At 44.2% G+C, this 24,108-nt stretch overlaps 1 protein-coding gene across 1 annotated transcript in view; it reads right to left on the reverse strand.

Annotated features, from left to right (window-relative positions):
• Nucleotides 1-15,329: 15,329 nt before the first annotated feature.
• Nucleotides 15,330-24,108, reverse strand: part of HM13 (histocompatibility minor 13) — a 54,974-nt gene continuing 46,195 nt past the window's right edge. Inside the window, exon 12 of the mRNA XM_082272412.1 lies at nucleotides 15,330-15,671. Coding sequence (XP_082128538.1) covers nucleotides 15,605-15,671 — 67 coding nt within the window. The 3' untranslated portion in view covers nucleotides 15,330-15,604. The remainder of the gene's footprint in view (nucleotides 15,672-24,108) is intronic.

Here is a 24,108-nt window from a genome sequence, read left to right on the forward strand (position 1 = left end):
ACCTAAGTCTGTCCTGATCAGCCAGTACATCCTATAGAAAGGAAATTCATACCGCACTCCTGAAAGAACTCATATAACAATTTATTGAAGATCAAGGTCAGATCCACCCTCCAGAGATCCTCCACCTACAATAAAGCTTCATCGTAAAGTGCCAGGACTCATTCAGGTCTCATTGTGGGTGAAACACATGAAAGGAAGAAGCTCAGGCGGGTGGATGTGCCCTTTGTTTTCAGTACATTTTTATATGGAGTTCCTTTGAAGCATGGCATGAATTTATTTTTCTATTGGCAATCTCAATGAGCAAATACAGCCTATTGTAAGGAAGATTTGAAATCTAGATGGACATGCTTCCGCTTTCCACCTGTGTTGCTTAACCGGTGTATATTAACTAGGGATCGACTAATATCGTTTTTTCATTGCCGATACTGATATTTTGGTCATCGCGTATCGGCCGCTATTTTCGTACATTTAAAAAATAATAATTTTTATTTGACAGGCACTCTTGTGGAGGGATCGGGGGGTCTAAAAGACCCCAAACCCCTCCTCTGCACTTAAAAGCATTCAAAAGCGCCAAGTTTGGCTGTTTTGAATGCTGTCATTTTTTTAAAAACTGGCGCCGAGTACCCGGAATTGATGTCACTCATGACATCACTTTCGGGTTTTTGCATGGAGACCCGATCAGAGCCAAATGTGGCTTTCATCGGGTCTTCGGCGGCCGTGCAGGCTGATTGCCCGGGTCTCCTGTGGGACGGGAAACCCAGGCGAGCCACGGAAGATGGCGGGAGGGGACGTCCCCTCCAGCTCCTTGTAATGGCAGCCGAGCGGCTTCTCAGCCGCATCAGTTGTCATTACAAGACAGTCGGCTATGGACGCCGGTACCGGGGTGATGCCACCAAGCTGCAGGCATCACTCCGGTACAAGCACTTTCTGAAATATCGGTCAACTTGGTCCGATATATCGGGAAACGTGAATATCGGCCCTCGATATATATCGGCTTTGCCGATAATCGGTTGATCTCTAATTTTAACTCTTTGCATTTCTGATGCAAAAAGACTGCTCAAAACTAAAAGGGAAATATAAAGGAATTCTGCACTAAGGGAACTATGAAGGGTGTCGCCGTGGACTCATCATATACTGCTAGTTGTATGGCCATTTCGTTAATCCACTGGCTCCAATGTGTTCTGAATCCAGAGCAAATAAACTGATCAAGCGTTTAGACTTCACTGTGCTCTTGCTGCATGCCTGAGACAGCCAGGCAGCTCATATTTACAGCCAGCAAGGGAAGTTTCCCATATGTCACATAGACCAAACCAAAAAACGGTGCAAAGCACCTATCTCCTGCGCTCTCAAAAGTGATCTTCTAACCACATCAAGCCACACTCATGCGGCTACCAGAGACCTTCTATTTGGCTTCTCTTGGATGCTTTGGCCTTGCAGCCCCTTACAAGACCAGGGTAGTCTGAGCAGTGCTGTATTTTGGCCTAGGCCTAGGGCGGCACTTTGCAGGGGGGCAGCAAAAAAGCCACCCACCCTCCACCTGAGAGGCTGAGACTCTATTGGCCACTGGTTGCTAGAGCCGCCTCTCTCATTCCCCCCTCTCTCTCGCTCTCATCCTCCCTCTCTCTTACACCCCCCTCTCTCTCTCTCACCCCTCCTCTCTCTCTCACCCCCTCTCTCTCTCTCTGGCCACTGGTTGCTAGAGCCGCCTCTCTCATTCCCCCCTCTCTCTCACCCCCCTCTCTCTCGCTCTCATCCACCTTCTCTCTCACACCCCTCTCTCTCTCAACCCTCCTCTCTCTCTCTTTCAGCCTCCTCTCTCTCTCTCTCACACCCCTCCTCTCTCTCTCTGGCCACTGGTTGCTAGAGGCACCTCTCTCATTCCTCCCTCTCTCACCCCCCCTCTCTCTCATCCCCCCTCTCTCGCTCTCTCTCTCTCTCACTCCTCCTCTCTCTCTCTCTTATCCCCCCTCTCCCTCTCTCTCTCTCACTCCTCCTCTCTCTCTCTCTCCCTCACCCACCCCCCTCTCGTGAGATCTCAGGGGTTAATGCTGGGACTTGTAGTCCTTCAATTTTGGAGGGAGCCACATCCGTTAAAAAAGGAGTGGGGCAAATTTACATAGGAAGGGGGAGCGCCCAATTTTAGTCTTGCCTAGGGCAGCACGAAACCAAAATACACCACTGAGTCTGAGACCACTCAAATCGAAAAAAAAACACAAGGGCGCACCGGCCTAGTGCATTATTCTCTACAAAGATTTTATTGTATAAAAGGTATAAAAATACTCACTAACGAGTTCTTGGTACATGCATAACAAATTAATATATTACCGTCAGCATCAGAACCGGAAGATGTACCGTCCTCCAAAGTTTGAAAAGGCTTATGCGTTTCGTGGCTTAGCCTCTTCCTTAGAGCCTCTAAGGTTTGTTTTCCCATTAGTCACTGTATGGCTTTTCTTTATAAGCTTCAATAAAGCTGCTTGTAGCAGGATTACTTTTTTAGGCGATGGTACCAGTTTATGCCAGGACTGGTGAAGGACTTTACTTTTAACACCAGAATCATTTATTTCCTACAAAGAGCATTGTAATGTAAAGAGCACAGATGTAAGGTTCTCTTTAAAGTTCTGAAAGAGCAATGGAGGCTGCAAATCTATTGATAAAATGAGAAGCGATCCTGGTCTCACACTAGATGTGGTAAGCTTACAGTTTAGTTTCAGCTTATCAGTTGGATACAAATGAGTGTTGGGCTCATTACTTCCTTTTTAAGGTGTACAATCTATAGTGCTTGCCTGCGATACTGTTGGATGACCACATACATACAAGTTATGACAAGTCTGTGCCAAGTAGGCATTGGGGCATGTCTTTCAACCTGTTCAACTTCAACTTTTAAATACAAATCGGGAAGAGGTACTGTTGTACAGAGTTCATAAAGTTACCTGCTGTCTGTGTCCCAATGAAAGAAAATTTCCTGTGCTTCCTGCCCTGGTGACACTAAGACAAGGAAGAAGGAAAACAGGGCTTTCCTGGAGTGGAAGAGACAGGCAGCAATAGAAACTCCAATCAAAAGCTATAAAAAAAAAGCTATAAAAAAAAAATAAAAAAAAATAATAATAAAACAAATTATATATATATATATATACATAATGATTAAGCACAGAGCATAGCCAGGTTCCTGACCTCACTTGTCTCTTTTGCAGTCAAAGTATAACTAAAAGGCAAAACCTTTTTTTTTTTTTTTTTTTAGTTTTAGATAGAGTGGAGATGGATTAGACCCCACCTGTCATTTTTTTTTTTTTTTGCTGCGTCTCCCTGATCAGGAGAATCACCTTCTCTATTTGTCCTGTTTACCATCATTGAACGTAAAAGAAAATCCCAAATTTTAGGTTGTCCCCAGAAAAAAATAATAGAGGGGAATCTTCCAATGGGGACGCTAGTTCTGGGGACCTGGGAGTCCCTGAGGAATTCTCTTAATTTTCTGGTATTTTTGCTCACTTCCTGTTTGGCTATGGAACAGGAAGTAAAGGGAAATCTCTGCAATGGGACACAGATGGTGAGATGGTGAAAAAAAAAAAAAAAAAAATCTGACAGGGGTTATAACCCTCCCTTACTCTATCCAAAATGGAAAAAAATAATAAATAAATAAATAAAAAATAATATATGTGTGTGTGTGTATATATATATATATATATATATATACACACACGCGCATATATTATTTTTTATTTGTTTATTATTTTTTTTCCATTTTGGATAGAGTAAGGGAGGGTTATAACCCGTCAGATTTTTTTTTCCATATGTATATATATATATATATATATATATATATATATATATAGTTTTGCCTATAGTTCTACTTTAAAGCAATACAGGATTTGTCAGGGACCTGCCTATAAGTGGAGAGTGAAGGAGAAGCCACAGATTGCAGACATCAACATAAAACTCACTGTGTTGGATTAACAGTAATGAACAACATAGCAGAGTGCCAACCCTCCTTCCAGATTAAGGTTCAATATCAAGGCAGATTAAAAGACAAAAAAAAAAATTTTGGATTTTTTTCTCTAATGCTTATACAGGCTCACGTTTTCAATATGTATCTTGCTGTCATTCTGCTTTTAATGCTAAGCCCAAACATGACTTTTTTTTAGAATTTTCTAAACAAATGTAAAAGATTGTTCTTTTGAAAGAACTCAATGAAAAGGTGAAACTCCAGGAAATTTCAGTTAGAACACACTCATGTCAAATTTCAAAAAGCCTAACTCAAGCAGTATTTTCATTAACGTTAGTTGTTTTGTAAATGCAATCCTTTTTTTTTCAGTTCCTTGTTTTATCACAAGCTCATTCCCTATCGGCGCCTACCATCTGTCTCCGTTTTGTTCTCGATGAGATCCCACTTTGTCTTCCGTCAAGATGTTTTGGAGTTCACTACCTCTCCGTTTTCTCAACTTCTACTTCTCTACCCCATTCCCTGCCAGCTTCTACTCTGCTTCCTCTTCCCCCCTCCCCTGTTCTGTTGTCATTTTCTATTTGGCCTCGTCGATCTCCTCCCCTGCCATCATCATCTACTCTGCCTCCTTTACCATCAATTTCTACAATGCCACCTCTACCCCCTTTCCTGCCTTAAGCATCTACTATGTCTACTCTACAATCAACTTCTACAATGCCACCTTTACCTCCTGCCATCATCATCTACTGTGTCTCCTCTACCATAAACTTCTACAATGCCACCTTTACCCCTTGACACCATCATCATCTACTAGGTCTCCTCTACCATCAACTTCTAGAATGCCACCTTTACCCCCTGCCATCATCATCTACTAGGTCTCCTCTACCATCAACTTCTACAATGCCACCTTTACCTCCTGCCATCATCATCTACTGTGTCTCATCTACCATCAACTTCTACAATGCCACCTTTACCCCTTGATGCCATCATCATCTACTAGGTCTCCTCTACCATCAACTTCTACAATGCCACCTTTACCTCCTGCCATCATCATCTACTGTGTCTCATCTACCATCAACTTCTACAATGCCACCTTTACCTCCTGCCATCATCATCTACTATGTCTCCTCTACCATCAACTTCTACAATGCCACCTTTACCCCCTGCCATCATCATCTACTAGGTCTCCTCTACCATCAACTTCTACAATGCCACCTTTACCCCCCCCCTGCCATCATCATCCATGTCTCCTCTACCATCAACTTCTAAAATGCCACCTTTACCCCTTGATGCCATCATCATCTACTAGGTCTCCTCTACCATCAACTTCTACAATGCCACCTTTACCTCCTGCCATCATCATCTACTGTGTCTCATCTACCATCAACTTCTACAATGCCACCTTTACCTCCTGCCATCATCATCTACTGTGTCTCATCTACCATCAACTTCTACAATGCCACCTTTACCCCTTGATGCCATCATCATCTACTAGGTCTCCTCTACCATCAACTTCTACAATGCCACCTTTACCTCCTGCCATCATCATCTACTGTGTCTCATCTACCATCAACTTCTACAATGCCACCTTTACCTCCTGCCATCATCATCTACTGTGTCTCATCTACCATCAACTTCTACAATGCCACCTTTACCTCCTGCCATCATCATCTACTATGTCTCCTCTACCATCAACTTCTAGAATGCCACCTTTACCCCCTGCCATCATCATCTACTAGGTCTCCTCTACCATCAACTTCTACAATGCCACCTTTACCTCCTGCCATCATCATCTACTGTGTCTCATCTACCATCAACTTCTACAATGCCACCTTTACCTCCTGCCATCATCATCTACTATGTCTCCTCTACCATCAACTTCTACAATGGCACCTTTACCCCCTGCCATCATCATCTACTAGGTCTCCTCTACCATCAACTTCTACAATGCCACCTTTACCCCCCCCCTGCCATCATCATCCATGTCTCCTCTACCATCAACTTCTAAAATGCCACCTCTACCCCCTTTCCTGCCCTTCGCATCTACCTCCTCTACCATCAACTATTACAACAACACTTCTACCACTTGTTATCATCTACTACGTCTCCTCTCCCATCAACTTCTACAATATCACCTATACCCCCTTCCCCTGCCTTAAGCATCTACTATGTCTCCTCTACCATCAACTTCTACATTGTCACCTTTACCCCCCTGCCATCATCATCTAGGTCTCCTCTACCATCAAATTCTATAATGCCTTCTCTACCCCCTTCCCTGCCCTCAGCATTTACCTCCTCTACTATCAACATTTACAATAACACTTTTACCCCTTGCCATCATCTACTACGTCTCCTCTCCCATCAACTTCTGCAATGCCACCTCTACCCCCCTTTCCTGCCCTCAGCATCTTCCTTCTCTACCATCAACTTCTACAATACCCCCTACCATTATCATCATCAACTATGTCTCTACCATCAACTTCTACAATGCCACCTCTACCCCCTTCCCTGCCCTCAGCATCTACCTCCTCTACCATCAACATTTACAATAACACTTTACCCCTTGCCATCATCTACTATGTCTCCTCCCCAATCAACTTCTACAATGCCACCTCTACCCACTTTCTCTGCCCTCAGCATCCACCTCCTCTACCATACCACCTCTACCCCCGCTCCTGTCATCATCATCTATTTGTTTCCTCTACCATTAACTTCTACAATGCCACCTCTACTCCCTTCCCTGCCATCAGTATCCCCCTCCTCTACTATCAACTTCTACAATGCCACATTTACCTCTTTCCTGTCATCATTTACTATGGCTCCTCTACTATCAACGTCTACAATGCCAACCTCTACCCCTTCTCTGCCATCAGCATCTACTCTACCTCTACAGTCAACTACTACAACGCCTCTCTACCCCCACCCCTACTCTGCCCTTCGCTTTTATCATGCCTCTTCTACACCCTCCACTTCTCTACCATAAACTTCTATCATGCTGCCTCTATGACCTCCCCTAATCTGTCATCAGCTTTCTAAAAGCCTCCTCTATCCCCACTCCTGCTCTGCCATTAGGTTCACCTCTACCTCAAAACCCTACCCCAAACATGTGCTTCTACTCTAGCCTCTTCTAACCAAACTGTTTTTAGCTATCCCTCACAAGCTCCGCCACCAGTTTTGACATTGTCTTGTCTACCCCCTCCCCCACCATCCGCTTTTATTCCTTTGCCTCTACCCCTTTCCCTACTCCACCATCAGCCAGTAACCAACTGCCTACTCTGCCTCCACTACCACACTCTCCTGCTTCTACTTTACCCCTCCCCCCCTTTTCTCTGCTTCAGCAGCAGCATGATCTCTCCTCCTCTAAACCTGCCCATACACTGTTTAGTTTCTTTTGTTTAGCTGGTTGAAGGAAAAAAAACAAAGATTAGGTATGGTTGCAAGAATCCTCCCTGATGTATCATTGTATTCTGACAATGGGGAGACTCCCCTGCCTGCTGTCAAAATACACAGATCAGTGCTGCAGCACTGCTGATCGAGGTGCAAATTTTTCCAGTAGTCCCATTTTGTGATTGACTTCTCATGAACAGGAACTAAATTTGCCTGGTTCTTGCTGAACCAGCTGAATTTTGATCCATGTATTGCCAGCTTAAGCCATCCCCTGCTTTGTGCAATCAGCTTCTATACACCTCCTAAACCCTCCTCCTCTGCTCTACAACCAGCTAGCACTCCAACTATCTTACCCGTTCCAATGCCATCAGCATCTACTCTGCCTGCTGTACCCCCTCCCCTGCTTCACAATTAGCTCCTACTCTTCCTCCAGTACTCCCTCCTCTGCTTTACTGGCAGCTCTAGTCTTCCTCCTCTAACACCTTCTCGGCTTTATCGGCCGCTCCAGTCTGCTTCCTTTACCTCCTCCTCTGCTTCAATTGCAACTCTGCCTCTGCATCCTCTACCAGTTTCCTGCTCTCAGTGTCCACTGTCAGCCTAGTTCTCTCTATCTTTGCCTCTAGGTGAGTTACTTCTGCTACTCCCTGGCTTGTGGGTATCAGCCTTAATTAGAATGGAATGCTTGACCAAAAAACAAAAACAAACTTGTGCTTTGAATTATGCATAGGAAAAAAAACCAAAAAAAAACACATTCTTACCACAAATTCCCATTTACGCAATTGCACACATGCTAGCAAATATCTATAACCGTGCATAAATGCTGTATATTTCATTTAATTTTTCCTCAGGATTTTTTCTAATGGCAGATATAAACAGCCAGCTTATAAAATCTGCCATCTGCAACTTAACAGAAGCATTGTGCTTTGCAGCATAATGGAAGTCAGCTCAATGTGGAAAAGAAAGCTTCAGTAAACCAAGATAAGTGCACTAGTAACACTACATGACTTATTTATTATAAACCTGTAAATTAAATGAGGATGCAAATCTATTTTGCTCCTTTCTTATGGTTAGGGTGGCAGGCATTTTCCTGAATCTTTTGCTTGCCCCATATGTAGAGCACAGGGTCAACTTATACAAAAACCTAGACATAAAATAATTTACATGTGAAAAGTTGGGTTATTCCAATCCCGTGTGTTAAAAGCATTACAAGGCCTGGAAATGTCCTAAATGAGTACCGATTTAGGACAACTAAAAGGCATCCCAATACTTCTAAATGACTAAAAGTGCTTTTACATGGATATGAACTTTAATGGCATCCCAGTCTTATGGGCCATACACACTATAAGATTTTCTGAAGGCTTTTTCCTTTAGACTTACCAAAACCATATAATATATGGTCAAACCCAAACACTTTCAATTTGTATGCAATCTGGCAGGCCCTTACACTACATAGAAAAGGTAAATCTGAAGGAAATCTAACCACAAAAGTTGGATAGTGTGTATCCAGCTTTAGTCCATAGGGTTCAATATTGAGTTGGTCCACCCTTTGCAGCTACAACAGCTTCAACTCTTCAGGGAAGGCTGTCCACAAGGTTTAGGAGTGTCTATGGGAATGTTTGACCATTCTTCTGGAAGCACATTTGTGAGGTCAGGCACTGATGTTGGACCTTACAACGTGACTGTGCACCGGTGCACAAAGTAACAGGAAGGGGCCATCCCCAAACTGTTCCCACAAAGTTGGGAGCATGAAATTGTCCAAAATGTCTTGGTATGCGGACGCCTTAAGAGTTCCCTTCACTGGAACTAAGGGACCAGGCCCAAACCCTGAAAAACAACCCCACACAATCTTTCCTCCACCAAATGATTTGGACCACTGAACAAAGCCAAGTCCATAAAGACATGGATGAGCGAGTTTTGAGGTGGAGGAACTTGACTGGCCTGCACCCGATAAAACACATTTGGGATGAATTAGAGCAGAGACTGCAAGCCAGGCCTTCTTGTCAACATCAGTGCCTGACCTCACAAATGCACTTCTGGAAGAATGGTCAAACATTCCCATAGACACACTCCTAAACCTTGTGGACGGCCTTCCCAGAAGAGTTGAAGCTGTTATAGCTGCAAAGGGTGGGCCAACACAATATTGAACCCTACGGACTAAGATTGGGGAGCCATTAAAGTTCATGTGCGTGTAAAGGCAGGCGTCACAAAACTTTTGGTAATATAGTGTATATGTTTTTTAAAGACAAGCTATGGTAGAACCCAAGCCTAGGGTTCCAAGTAGTGATGCATCGAAATTTGGGTTTTCAGGGTTGGGTCAAAAGAAATAGAAGTGCCAAGAATGGCTGCCGAAAACTACCAGGATTTAACCACTTCCATACCGAGTCATAGTAATATGACGTCGGCATAGTGGTTGTACGGATCCGGGCCGCCGTCCTATGACGTCCGCCCGCTCTAGCTGCTACTGCGCGTCCCCGGGAGCGCGCAGCGCAGCGATCAGGGATGAGGCTCGTCCCTCGGACATAGCCCATCCCTGATCAAGGTAAACAGCCAGTAGAAATTGGCTGTTTACCATGTGATCGGCTGTGTCAATCACAGCCGATCACATGAGCGGCTCCAGCACGAGCCGCTCGTTCTCTCTGCAATGCGCGCCCCCGGGGGCGCGCAGAGCAGCGATCGGGGACGAGGCTCGTCCCTCGGACAGAGTCGATCCCCGATCTAGGTAAAGAGCCAATGAAATTGGCTCTTTACCACGTGACCGGCTGTGTCCAATCACAGCCGGTCACAAATGTCAACAGAGAACACGGTAACTAGCTGTCACCGTGTTCTCCTCCTCACACACTGATCTTGTGTGAGGAAGAGAGTGTGGTAACAGCTAGTTACCGATTACAGAGCACGCTAAACACACTGATTGCCCCCCCCCAATAAAGAGCACCTGTCACTAGCCCATCAAAGTACCCGAGTACCTGTCACCAGCCCATCAGGTACTCTGACGACAGGTACTCGGGTACTCTGATGGGCTGGTGACAGGTATTCGGGTACTCTGATGGGCTGGTGACAGGTATTCAGGTACTCTGACGGGTACTTGGGTACTCTGATGACAGGTACTCGGGTACTCTGATGACGGGTACTCGGGTACTCTGATGACGGGTACTCGGATACTCTGATGACGGGTACTCGGGTACTCTGATGACGGGTACTCGGGTACTCTGATGACAGGTACTCGGGTACTCTGATGACGGATACTCGGGTACTCTGATGACGGATACTCGGGTACTCTGATGACAGGTACGCTGGTACTCTGATGACGGGTACGCTGGTACTCTGATGACGGGTACTCGGGTACTCTGATGACGGGTACTCGGGTACTCTGATGACGGGTACTCGGGTACTCTGATGACGGGTACTCGGGTACTCTGATGACGGGTACTCGGGTACTCTGATGACGGATACTCGGGTACTCTGATGACAGGTACTCGGGTACTTTGAGTACCTGTCAACGGAGTACCCGTCATCAGAGTACCTGAGTACCTGTCACCTACCCATCAGAGTACCCGAGTACCTTCCACCTGCTCATCAGAGTACCTGACGCCTGAAGTACCCGAGTACTTGCCGCCTGCTCATCAGTACCCATTACTACTCATCAGAACCTATCACGTATCAGTACTGATCATCAGTACCCATCAGTACAGTATCACCTATCAGTATCAGTACTACTCATCAGTACCTATCACCTGCCTGTCACCTGCCCATCAGAGTACCAGAGTACCTTTCACCTGCCTATCGGAGTACCCGAGTACCTGCCACCTGCTCATCAGTACCAGAGTACCTGTCACCTGCCCAACAAAGTACCCGAGTACCTGTCACTCTTCATACAGCCACCATGTCCAAGTCCAAAAAGGTTTATATACGTCCTCCGTTTAAACCTAAATACCGGTGTTATGGCAGCAGATAGCTGCCATAACCCTGGTATTTTTTTAAACGGTGGACGGTTGGCTTTCCGATAAGGGTGGTCCCAGCGGCGGATTCGCCGTGGGATCACCCTTCCGGGATGGCGGAAGAGGTGCCCCCCCCTTCCGCCGCGTCCGGTCCTTTTCCCCGCTTACCGGACCCGCCGGCAGCGGGGAAAACGATCCGGTCCCGGATCCTCACAGACAGGATGTCGAGTGAGGGCAAGCTTGCCCTCACTTGACTCTATGGTCTTGGAGGACCGGAGCTACGGAAAATGTTGTTGCCTAGCAACCGGTTTAAAGGTCCTTTTTTTTTTTTTTTCATTTTATATAATTTTTTTTTTTTTTCATTTTATATAATAATTTTTTTTTTTTTCCTATCTTTTAGTGTACATGTGAGATCTGAGGACTTTTTGACCCCAGATCTCACAAAAAAGAGGTCCTGTCGTGCCTTTTTCTATTACAAGTAATGTTTACATTTCTTGTGATAGAAATAAAAATGATCCATTTTTTTTTTTTTGTTAAACGGTGTAAAAATAAAAAATAATAAATAAAATAAATAGTAAAAAAAAAAAAAAAAAATTAAAGCACCCTGTCCCCGTTAGCTCGCGCGCAGAAGCGACGCATACGGAAACCCCGCCCACATATGTAAACGGTGTTCAAACCACACATGTGAGGTATTGCCGCGATCGTTAGAGCAAGGGGAATAATTTGAGCCCTAGACCTCCTCTGTAACTCCAAGATGGCAACCTGTAGAAATTTTTAAATTGTCGCCTATGGGGATTTTTAAGTACCAAAGTTTGTCGCCATTCCGTGAGCGTGCGCAATTTTGAAACATGACATGTTGGCTATCTATTTACTCGGCGTAACATTATCTTTCGCATCATGGAAAAAAATTGGGCTAACTTTACTGGTTTCTTATTTTTTAATTAAAAAAAGTGATTTTTTCCCAAAAAATTGCGTTTGGAAGACCGCTGCGCAAATATGGTGTGATAAAAAAATATTGCAATAATCTCCATTTTAATCTCTAGGGTCTCTGCTAAAAAAAATATATAATGTGTGGGGGTTCTAAGCAGTTTTCTAGCAAAACAACTGATTTTAGCTTGTAAACACCAAATGTCAAAAATAGGCCTAGGCAAGTGGCTAGGATGCATGATGATGCTCCTTGGATGTTGGGCCCCTCTATATGGCTAGGCTGTGAAAAAAAAAGTCTCACACATGTGGTATTGCCATACTCAGGAGGAGTGGCAAAATGTATTTTGGGGTGTCATTTTTGCTGTGTACATGCTATGTGTTAGGAATATCCTATAAATTGACAAATTTGTGTAAAAAAAAAAAAAAAAAGTTTTTTATTTTTTTCCCACATTTTCCAAAAACTTGTGGAAAAAAATGACATGTTCAAAGGACCCATAATGCCTCATAGAATATACGTTGGAGTGTTTGCTTTCCAAAATGGGGTCATTTTGTGGACTTTTCCATTGTATTGGTGCTCTAGGGCCTTCAAAAGTGTGATAGGTAGTAAGAAAGTTTTATGTGTATTTATGCTCCTAAAATGCCTTATGGTGCTACATGGACCTGGAGTCTCTTTTTGTGGCCAGGCTGTGTAAAAGTCTCACACATGTGGTATCGCCATACTCAGAAGGAGTAGCAGAATGAATTTTGGGGTGTCATTTTTGCTGTGTACATGCTATGTGTTAGAAATAGCTTATAAATTGACAACGTTTTGGGAAAAAAAAAAAAAGAAAAAAACATTTTTTTCTTCATTTTCCCAAGAATTGTGGGAAAAAATTATAACTTCAAAAAACTCACCATGCCTCTTACTAAATACCTTGGACTGTCTACTTTACAAAAAGGGGTCATTTGGGGGTATTTGTACTGTCCTGACATTTCAGGGCCTCAAGAAAGGAGATAGGCAGTCAGTACATCTGGTGTGATCAATTTTCAGTAATTGGTACCATAGCTTCTAGACTCAATAACTTTCACACAGACTAAATAATATACACTAATTTGGGTTAATTTTACCAGAGACATGTAGCAGTATACATTTTGGCCCAAATGTATGAAGAAAAATTAATTTTTTGCAAAATTGTATAATAGAAACTAAAAAAAAGTTTTTTTTTCAAAATGTTTGCTCTTTTTTTGCTTATATCACGAAGAAAAAAAAACTCAGTTGTGATCAAATACCACCAAAAGAAAGCTCTATTTGTGTGAAAAAAATGATAAAAATGTTGTTTGGTTACAGTGTAGCATGACTGTGCAATTGTCATTCAAAGTGTGAGAGTGCTGAAAGCTGAAAATTGGTCTGGGAAGGAAGGGGGTCTAACTGCTCTGTATTGAAGTGGTTAACTGCGATTTTACATTGCTTGGCTTCATTCACACCTAAGCGTAGTGCAGCAACAGTTGCTGCATCACACTGTTTTTTAGCTTTTTTAGGAAAGCATTTTTGGAGTGGCACCATTCATTTGAACGGGCCTCCCTCCACTCCAGAAGCTCACGTACCACATTTTGGCACAGAGCCAGGAGTGTTTGGCCCTGCGATTTTTGGCATATTAACGCATTTTGCCGCTGGACAATCGTGGCAAAATCGCACCATGTTTAGGGTGCCATTAAGAAATAACATCATTGCAAACGCATCCCGTGTTTTGCCACAATTCTGGATTCGCAAGCAGAATCCCACGATTCCAGTTCGCTCAGGTGTGAACAGAGCATGGTGTGCTCTTCATAGTTCATGCGACTCAAAAAAATGCATCAAAAAAGCAACACGGGTGGATTGTTGATGCATTTTCAATGCAATTCAATATGGAGGTGGGTTTTTGGTGCAGTTTGCAAAACCTGTACTAAAAATGCAGCAAGCAGGATTTTTAACACCACTTCAAATAGGTGCGGATAATATTTTTTAAAAACAATCAATTTGGGTTTCGGCCAAATACATTCGGTTTTGGCACCGAAAGTTTCATTTCAGTGCACCACTAGTTCCAAGACCCCGATTAAGAATGGTTGTCCTAAGTAGGGATGCACCTATCCGACTTTTTTGGACCCGATACCGATATCTGGCGTTGTGAAATCGCCAATACCGGAACCGATCCGGAGCTACACACAAAGCAAGCGGCTGCAGTACAGAGCAAAGCCGCTGCTTCATGTGTGTGGCTCCTCCATTCACAGGCGGAGTGCATGTGATATCACTCCGCCTGTGAGCCGGGCCTATACAGGAAGTAGCGACTCCCATCCCATACTACTACTGCACCTAGTAAGGGATGGCTGAGCCGTTACCAAGCAAAAACCGGATCGGCCAGTGGATCGGTCAATGTTACCGATCCTCCGATCCATCTAAAATGGCCATATCGGCGCCGATATCCGATCCAAATATCGGATGGGTGCATCCCTAGTCCTAAAAGGTAGTGGAAATACCTTCCATCATACAAGAGGAAATTAAAGCAATGCTGTTTGTCATCCCTTCTAACAACATGAATCCTTTTTAAGTCTACAAGATGATGAGAGTGCTTCAAGCAGATATAAAAAGCAACAGACCGATCAAATGTAATTTTTACTCAAATAAAAGCTGACATTTCTGATTTGTGTACTCAATGCTTGAATAAACTCTTTGGTTTCCATTTCCCCTCAGAAACCCTGGTTATGATATTTCTTCACTAAGTATTGTGGCTCCACAGCCATTAGGAATAGTGTTTAGCCCATCTTGTTGCATCCTCTAAATATTAAAAAAATTCTAGGAACCTAGCTAGCTGCATCCAAGTCCCCATCATAAAAGGTAATGACGAGGAGGAGTAACAGAAATCTTACTGCTAGAGCCCCCCCCCCCGCCAAGAGATGTAGGAAGTAGAAGATTATTCCACGTGTGCAAAAGCAAGAGCCTTTAATTCCAAGTGCTCAATAACTTGAAGAGTTACAAGAACCCGACTGTCAGGAAATACAAGCACGTCCTTGGATCTTGCCACGCAGCAGAGGATTGACATCACAGTTTCACCTTGGTACACGCAATCCGATAATATTTCTAAATACATAACCTTTTTTTTCTGTGGAAGAATTGCAGGACAGAGAGACATCTTCACGGATGATTTAATACCATAGAAAGCAAATCCACCATACAAAATATAAAAATATCGGCCCAGCAACACATGACAGGCACAAACGCACACCCACTACGGGCGATGGAGAGGGACAAAAGCTGTTTATGCGCACACATACACAGAGAACGCAAAGGGAGGGGAGGATTGGAGGGAAAGCGGTAATAGGGGGGTAACACAAGGGGCAGCGCTCGACTCCCACAGACTTTTGGCCCTCCCCCTTTCCAGGGAACTGTCAAGGCATGGTAAAATCAGTTCTCTTTTTTTTCGGTCTCATTCGTTTGGTCTTTTGCGGTTTCCTTTGGCTGCTCCTCGTATCTGGAAGAAGGAAGGTGGCAATGATCATTCTGCCCCTAGATGCCCCATAGCCCCAGACAACACCCATCGCCAAGACATTGGTTATTCAAAACCCCAGGATCCAACTTTGGGTATCCATGTGAAAAGGCATCATAAAGCATTTACAAATAGTCAAAATGTGTTCAGTCAGTACCAGTTTGACAGCAGTTTTTGTTTGTTCTTATGAATGAAATACAGCACATATTAAAGCTTATTTTAATGAAAAATGCAGGTCAAATATATTAAATAAACACCCTTTTAAATGACATAAGGAAAACGAAGAGGAGGAGGCGGAAAAAAGGAAGGGGGGGAAGGAGGAGGCGGAAAAAGGGAAGGGGGGGGAAGGAGGAGGCGGAAAAAAGGAAGGGGGGGGAAGGAGGAGGCGGAAAAAAGGAAGGGGGGGAAGGAGGAGGAGGCAAAAAGGAAGGGGGGAAGGAGGAGGAGGCAAAAAGGAAGGGGGGAAGGAGGAGGAGGCAAAAAGGAAAAAAGGAAGGGGGGAAGGAGGAGGCAAAAGGAAAAAAGGAAGGGGGGAAGGAGGAGGCAAAAGGAAAAAAGGAAGGGGGGAAGGAGGAGGCAAATGGAAAAAAGGAAGGGGGGAAGGAGAAGGCAAATGGAAAAAATGAAGGGGGGGGAAGGAGGAGGCAAAAGGAAAAAGGAAGGGGGGGGAAGGAGGAGGCAAAAGGAAAAAGAAAAGGAGGGGGAGGAGACGGAAGGAAAAAGAAAAGGAGGGGGGAGGAGACGGAAGGAAAAAGAAAAGGAAGGGGGGAAGGAGGAGGCAAAAGGAAAAAAGGAAGGGGGGAAGGAGGAGGCAAATGGAAAAAAGGAAGGGGAGAAGGAGAAGGCAAATGGAAAAAATGAAGGGGGGAAGGAGGAGGCAAAAGGAAAAAGAAAAGGAGGGGGAGGAGACGGAAGGAAGAAGAAAGGAGGAGGAGGAGACAGAAGGAAGAAGAACCCTTGATTAACCATATTCAGCCATAATTAACTCCCTCTTCTCCTCACAATCTTTATGACTTTTTATGTGTTTGTAATCATTCGTATGTACACATTTCCATTTATTCTTTTATTAAATGGGCTGCTACTTCACTAAAGAAAACAGTAATGACATATGGACTGGTGGGAGGAACGATATGGCATATCAGGAGATCAGGCATCTGACACACCAGGAAGTATCAGATACTGAAGATTCTGTAGCAAGCTTATCCATTTAAAAGAGAAAAGATAAGAAGACCAGTTGGGATGTTATTTCTATTTTTTAGAGGGAGGACATTTTTATGCTCCCATTATATATATTTTTTTCTCCCAATTCCCCCACCTTTTTCAATGTCATATTCAACTCCTTCCAGGCTGGCAGGGAGGGGGAGCTAGGATCTCATAAATTCCTCCTTTGGTGCATTGCACATTCTCAGCTATTAGAAGAATTGACTAGCTCTAACCCCAGTGTTGTGGCACTAAATTTTCTTTAGAGCCCCAGCTCTGTTACCCTTCCTAGCTCTCCACACTAGTGTCCGAGGGCCTGTATTGCAGTCTTAGGAGTTGAGTATGAGCAAATGTTTGCACACTGCCACAATTGTTGCTATTTTGGTAATGACCCCTTGAAACTGTGTATGGTTCCTGGTTCCCCTCTTATCCCCCTGCTGGTATGGTTCTATGTACCTTTATCTACATCACATGTGCCAAAACACAAGGCCCGCTGGCCAAATCCAGCCCTGCAGGCCATTTTGTGTAGCCCCTGCACCTCTCCTGCAGCTGCGTCAACCCCCTCGTTTTTGCCCCCACCTTGTCTCAGCAGTCAGCAGCAGAGAGGAGAACAGAACTTTTCCGCCAGATCCTGCATTTCTCAATGCAGCCGTGGGGAGGCTCGTCACCCCCACCCCCTAGCAGTCGGTAGCAGACAAGACTACAGAACTCCTCCTACAGATCCTGCACCTTTCTGTGCAGCCGCTCACCCCTTTATCTCCACCTTCCTGGTATTATTCATCAGACTTCAAAAGCTGACTGCAGCCCTGCTCCAAGCCCAGCACTTTGCTTCCCAGCTCCGCCTCCAGCTTCTTCCTGGCAGCAGCGCAAGGTAAGGGGTGCGCACTATGATGTAAGAAGGTGGGGGTCTTATGACTTCTGATGTAAGGGGTGCGCACTATGATGTAAGAAGGTGGGGGTCTTATGACTTCTGATGTAAGGGGTGCTCTGGACATCTAGTTTTACAGATACAACCGGCCCTTTGAGGGCAATTATAATGCTAATGTGGCCCGTGAAAAACCTCTGCTCTACATGCACCTCCTGTGCCCTGCTCCTCGATATCCACCACAGCTCCCCAGCAACTTTTGGTAGCAGATCCCGGTTGTCCCTAATTACGCCCTAATCACCTTAGCTAATATTTATTTGCTGCTCATTTAATTTTTCTCTTACGTTTTTTGTTACATTTTGCAGCATCACCTTTAAAAAATGTATAGAATTAAAAAAAAAAAAAAAAAAAACAAACTATGCTTTGTAACAAAAATGTAATTTCAGTTTCATTATTGTCATTATAAAAACTAGACATAGAATAAAATGTGAACTTTTTATTAATAGTAACACTACTATGCATGTAAAAAAAAAAAACACTGTAGCACACATTTTCTTTCTTTTTTTTTTTTTAACGTATTTGGTCTCTAAATTTCATAACAAATACAATATTTGCAAAATAATATTGACAAAAAAACTCTCTCTCTAAGAGAAAAAAAAAAAAAACAATACATTATTTTGTTATCAATACTAATAATCGGCACCCGAGGGTATATCAAATTCCCAGCAGCTGGAAATTAACTTTGTCCCTGGGCAGACCAAATTAACAGCATACAAAATGTGTAGAAAATTTAAGAAGCGCTGACTTTTGTATACTATTATGTTATGTTAGTTATGATAAAGTTATGGCGGAATAAATTAGCCCATAGCTGAAATGTGAAAACTGCTCCAGTCCACTGGCAGGCCATACACGGAGCACATTTCTTTCCTGCAACCACGGTGCCGACAGGGGAATCCCTCCAGCCAATGATTTCACCCAGCGGAGAGAATGACCCCTAGGAATTATTGCTAGCGACTATACTAGGCACTAGTGATAATCGCATGTAAAATCTGGCAGGCTGGTTGTACCCAAGTTGATCGACCGATCCTGCCCAAATGCCTGCCCATACATGGTTCGAAGGGATAGATGGGTACAACCACTGAAGCTTTTTATAATATTATTCCGAATGCAATGACCAACTGTTTGCGGATTGAATAGACCCATAGTGCAAATGTACAAATGCCTCAGGTCCATACAGGAGTATACAGGTGCGGAATAAAAATATTTAAGCAGGTAAAATAATTCCTATGCGATTTCTCTGCAGTTGCATGTATCTAAATTGTGCCCACTGTAAAAGTATAACCTTTTGGATTAGGAGGCAAAAGAAAAATTCTAGCAGCCTTTAAAGTGCTGTATTTTAGCTATAAAGTATTATAAATACACACCAAAGGCACAATTTACAAAGCCAATAACCAAGGATCAGATTATTTATATATTTTTTTTGACAGTTATTTCTAGCAGAGTCCAATGAGTTTTGAAGATTACAGCTGAATTTAAGAGCCTTGTGTAAAAGCTTTGTAAATTCATCCTAAAGCGAGACCTATAGAATAGTGATCCATCGATATCATTTTTTCATTGCCGATACCGATATTTTGGTCATCACGTATCAGTATCGGCCGATATTGCCCAAAATTTGCGTACATTTAAATAAAAAAAAATTTTTTTTTAAATTTTGTTTACTTGACAGGTACTCTTGCGGAGGGATCTGGGGGTTTAAGAGACCCCAAACCCCTCCTCTGCATTTAAAAGCATTCAAAACGCCAAGTTTGGCTGTTTTGAATGCTGTAATTTTTTTGAATCTGGCGCTAGTACCCGGAAGTGATGTCATGACATCACTTCCGGGTTTTTACATGGAGACCCGATCAGAGCCGAATGCGGCCTTGAAGGGTCTTCGGCGGCCGTGCAGGCTGGTTGCCCGGGTCTACCGGTGGGACGGGAGACCCGGATGAGCCGCGGAAGGCCCCTCCCGCTCCTTGGAATGACAGCCGAGCGGCTTCTTAGCCCCATCGGTTGTCATTACAAGACAGCCGACCGTCGGCTATGGACGCTGGTATCACGCCTCTAGCTGCAGGCATCACTCTGGTACAAGCACTTTCCCGAAATATCGGCAATATCGGCCACCTTATATCAGGGGAAAGTGCATATCGGCCCCCGATATATCGGCTTTGCCGATAATCGGACGCTCCCTAATTTGTATCCTACTTAAGTACAAAGACGTCTTGCCTGAAACTGTACATTAGCGGTCAGAGTGGCACAGCTTACAGGAACCTGGCATGCATGGAGCAAAAAACTGTTCCTTGCCCTGCACTGAACTAGCTGTAATCACTCTCATTTACTACAATGCTGACTCAATAGTGGATAATGTCATTGGTGCTCTTCCAAGAGGCACTTTGAATTTGTGGTGGTAAAGGAGGACTCCAGTATGCACTACTTTATGTCCATTAATATCAGCCCTATAAATGTGCATTGACCTGAATTGTAGTTCATGCGTTCAGCTTCACTTTTTCACAGCAGTTTTCACTGAGAGAGTCTGAACCAGGGATAAGAGAAAAAAAATACTTTCAATTTTCAACTACATTTAAAGTGGTTCTAAAGGCAGAAGGTTTTTTTTATCTTCATGCATGAAGATAAAAAAAAAACCTTCTGGATGCAGCAGCCCCCTAATTCTTACCTGAGCCCTATCTCGCTCCGGCGATGTTGCACGAGAAAGAGACTCAGCTGTCCAGGACTCTTCCTACTGATTGGCAGAGACACACAGCGGGCGCCATTGCTGCTGCTGTCAATCAAAGTCAGTGAGCCAATGAGGAGAGAGAAGGGCTGGGCCGCAGCTCCGTGTCTGAATGGACACACAAAGCAACTGGTTGGCTTGGGTGCCCCCATGCAAGCTGCTTGCTGTGGGGGCACTCGGCAGGAGGAAGGGGCCAGGAGCTCCATTGAGGGACCCGAAAAGATGAGGATCTGGGATGCTCTGTGCAAGGCCACTGCACAGAGCAGGCAAGAATAACACGCTTTAAACAAACAGAAACAAGACTTTAGTATCACTTTAAAGCAGATATTTCCAAACTACGGCCTTCCAGCTGCTACAGAACTACACGTCCCATGAGGCATTGTAAAACCCTGACATTCACAGACATGACTAGGCATGATGGGAATTGTAGTTCCCTAACTGGATGGCCATAGTTTGGAGATCCCTGCTTTAAACGATAAGTTCACCTTTTCAAAATAAATAAATGCACATTTTTTTTTTTTTTGCAGGTAAAAAAAAAAAAAAAACATGCATTATAATTTTTTTTTATCTAGTGCCTGCAGAGCATTGCGCCTGCAATCAGCAGAATGTGGGTGCAATCCCAGTCTCCTGCAGATTCTCAGCATAGCTTACTGCCCGTACCTCGTATGGGCAGGCAATTACCTGAGAGCAGGAGAATCGGTGGACTACCAGAGTGTTCACCAGCACCCTGGTAGCTCAATGAAACTAGAAGCCGTCAGCTTAAAGAGGAAGTAAACCCTCCTCTGACACTTTTACCTATAGGTAAGCCTATGATAAGGCTTACCTATAGGTACTGTAAATATCTCCTAAACATGTACTGTTTAGGCGATATTTACCTTACATGCAGCCAGTGACGTCACTGGCGCATGCGCTCTGAAGGAACGGCCGCTGGTGCCGTTTCTTCAGAGACCCGTGCCGTGACTGTCGGTTCCCGCGCGCGTGCGCGACGTCACCGCGGCTCCAGCCAATCAGATGTCCGGATGCCGCGATCCCAGAAGACGGGCGACTGGACATGTCGCCTGTCATACAGGTGAGCGGGCTGCACGGCGGGGGCTCGTTCTAAGGTAAGTATTGCATAATGAGCTAGTATGCGATGCATGCTAGCTCATTATGTGTTTCTATTACAGGTTGCAAAAAAAAAAGGGTTTACAACTTCTTTAATTGGCTGAAGGAACTTGTAGGCATTTATTCAGAGGAAACTCTAAACGAACAACAAGACCGCATGGGGCGGAGCCCCAAACGCCCATGCTCCTTTCAAAATTTTGTAAGGACCCCCGCACGCTGTTACAGGGAGGGTGAGGGGGGAAGGGGGGCAGGAGTGGGAACATGTTACACCCTAAAAAGAAGTGGAACATGTGTAACAGGCTCTGAAAGTTAACTTTTCCTTTAGAACAGGCCACTTCGTTAAACTTTGCTTTACCTATTTAAAAAAAAAAAAAAATTGCACCTTAAGGGCCCTCTCCCTCCCTAAAATGATGGTGGAATAATCTAAAATACACTCACCTTTTCAAAATGTCCTCCTGCAGCGCCTAAATGAGGCTGATACCATCCTCCTTCCAGCCAGGTCTCTGAGAATGAGGAGTAGCCCCAAACCTCAAGAAGAGGTTTCTGCGATATGCTGGCGCTTCTTCTCTTCTTCTTCTCGCACTATTTAAGCTACTGGGCATTGCGAGGGATCTTGTCAGGGAAAGGGGTGTACATTCGGGATCGACCGATTATCGGTGGGGCCGATATTCACTTTTTTTGAAGTATCGGTTACAAACTTGCGGTTGTGGCCGATATTGCTTCAAGTGGTTGTACCGGAGAGATACATGCAGCTAGAGGCATCACCCCGGTACCATTTTTTTTTTAGAGCCAATGGTCGGCTTTCTTGTGAGAGCAACCGATGCAGCTAATCAGCCGCTTGGCTGTGATTACAAGTAGTGGGAGGGGATGTTCCCCCCCCCCTTCTGCCGCCTTCCACCAATCTGCCTGGGTCTCTGGTACTACCGGAAGGCCAAAGCGACCAGCCGGCACATCCGCCAGCTGCCCGATATAGTAACCCGGAAGCGATGTCATGACATCATTTCCAGTTACTAGAGACTTAAAGGCGCCTTAAAACAGGCAAACTAGACGACATTTTAAGTGCAGAGGAGGGGTTTGGGGTCTTATACCCTAGATCCCTTCAGAAACGGTACCCGTCACTGCCTATTACTGTCACAAGCGATTTTTACATTCCTTGTGACCGCAATAAAAGTGATAAAAAAAATAAAATAAATAAAAAAAAGATAAAAAAAAATGTAAATGTACAGAATATCGGCACCTAATATCAGCTATCATTGCTGATCTGTGAATAGTGAGGGAAGCAACCTTGTTTTCATCACATCTCACAGAACTTATTTTGTATATAATATCAGCTATCAGCCTGAAGGGTGGCCGAAAAATCAGTATCGGCCATGACAAAATGATATAGGTCGATCCCTAGGGTATATTATAAATGTATTCCCTCTATAATTACTTTTTTTGCCGAGTTTGAGAAATGTGAGAACCGTGAATAAGCGGAACTTGCCACAGAGGGGGAAGCTCAGCTTTAAGCACTGAAGGACAGAATAGGCAAAAATTAGAGCAAGATAAGAAACGTAGAGTCTTTATTACCCTTCTATCTTTATTAGTATGATGATGGCTTAGTGCGGAAAACTGTATTTTCATTAGTTCATTTATCACTGTAACAAAAGGTCAAAGTGAAACCTCCCAAAGAAAATGTCCATTTCTGTCAAAGGTTGGATTTCTTTTCACTTTCGTGCAATTTCTACTCATTTCCAGTTGTCTTTCTGGTAGAGGAAGCGAGGGGAAATTACCCCAAAGGAGACTCAGACAGCAAAAGAAAAACCCGATACAAGTTCTAAATCAGTATTTCTCAACTCCGGTCCTCAGGGCACACTAACAGGCCAGGTTTGCAAGAAAACTGAAATACATCCCAGGTGATATAATTTGCTGCTCAGTGATTGCAGTATTCTAGTTCGCATCTCCCAAGGTAATGCTTAAAATCTGGCCTGTTAGTGTGCCCTGAGGACCGGAGTTGAGAAACATTGTTCTAAATACCCACTCTTATCTAAAAAGGAAATAAAAACTTCACAGTAGAACCAAAAAACAGCTAGGAACTATTGACAATCACTGAGACTTCAAAGGTTGCATTCTTGGGCATACTGGTAGAGCCCATTATATTGAAGTCACCATGATAATTAGATTGTGCCGTTAAAAGTGTATGTAAACCCTTCTGCTCCCTGATCCTGCCAAAAATCCAGTGCTGTCCTGTGTACCTTACAGTGTTATCTCATTGCCACTGGATGTGCCGATGGGTGGTGTTCTAAACACCACCCCTGTGTTATAGAGAAGTAGTTCTTTCCTCGGGTGACAACCAGTGCTCCGGCAGACGGCCCACAACATACCGCCCCCCCCCGGACCCCACCAGCCCGGTCACCGGCTCACTCACCCTGCCTGGACATGTGGAGGGAGGGCAGGCAGCGGCGGCTTTTTCCCCCCTCAGTCTCCTGCGTCTCCTCCTCCATGGC

This window comes from Pelophylax lessonae (genome assembly GCF_965119305.1).
Source record: "Pelophylax lessonae genome assembly, chromosome: 11".
Lineage (NCBI taxonomy): Eukaryota > Metazoa > Chordata > Amphibia > Anura > Ranidae > Pelophylax > Pelophylax lessonae.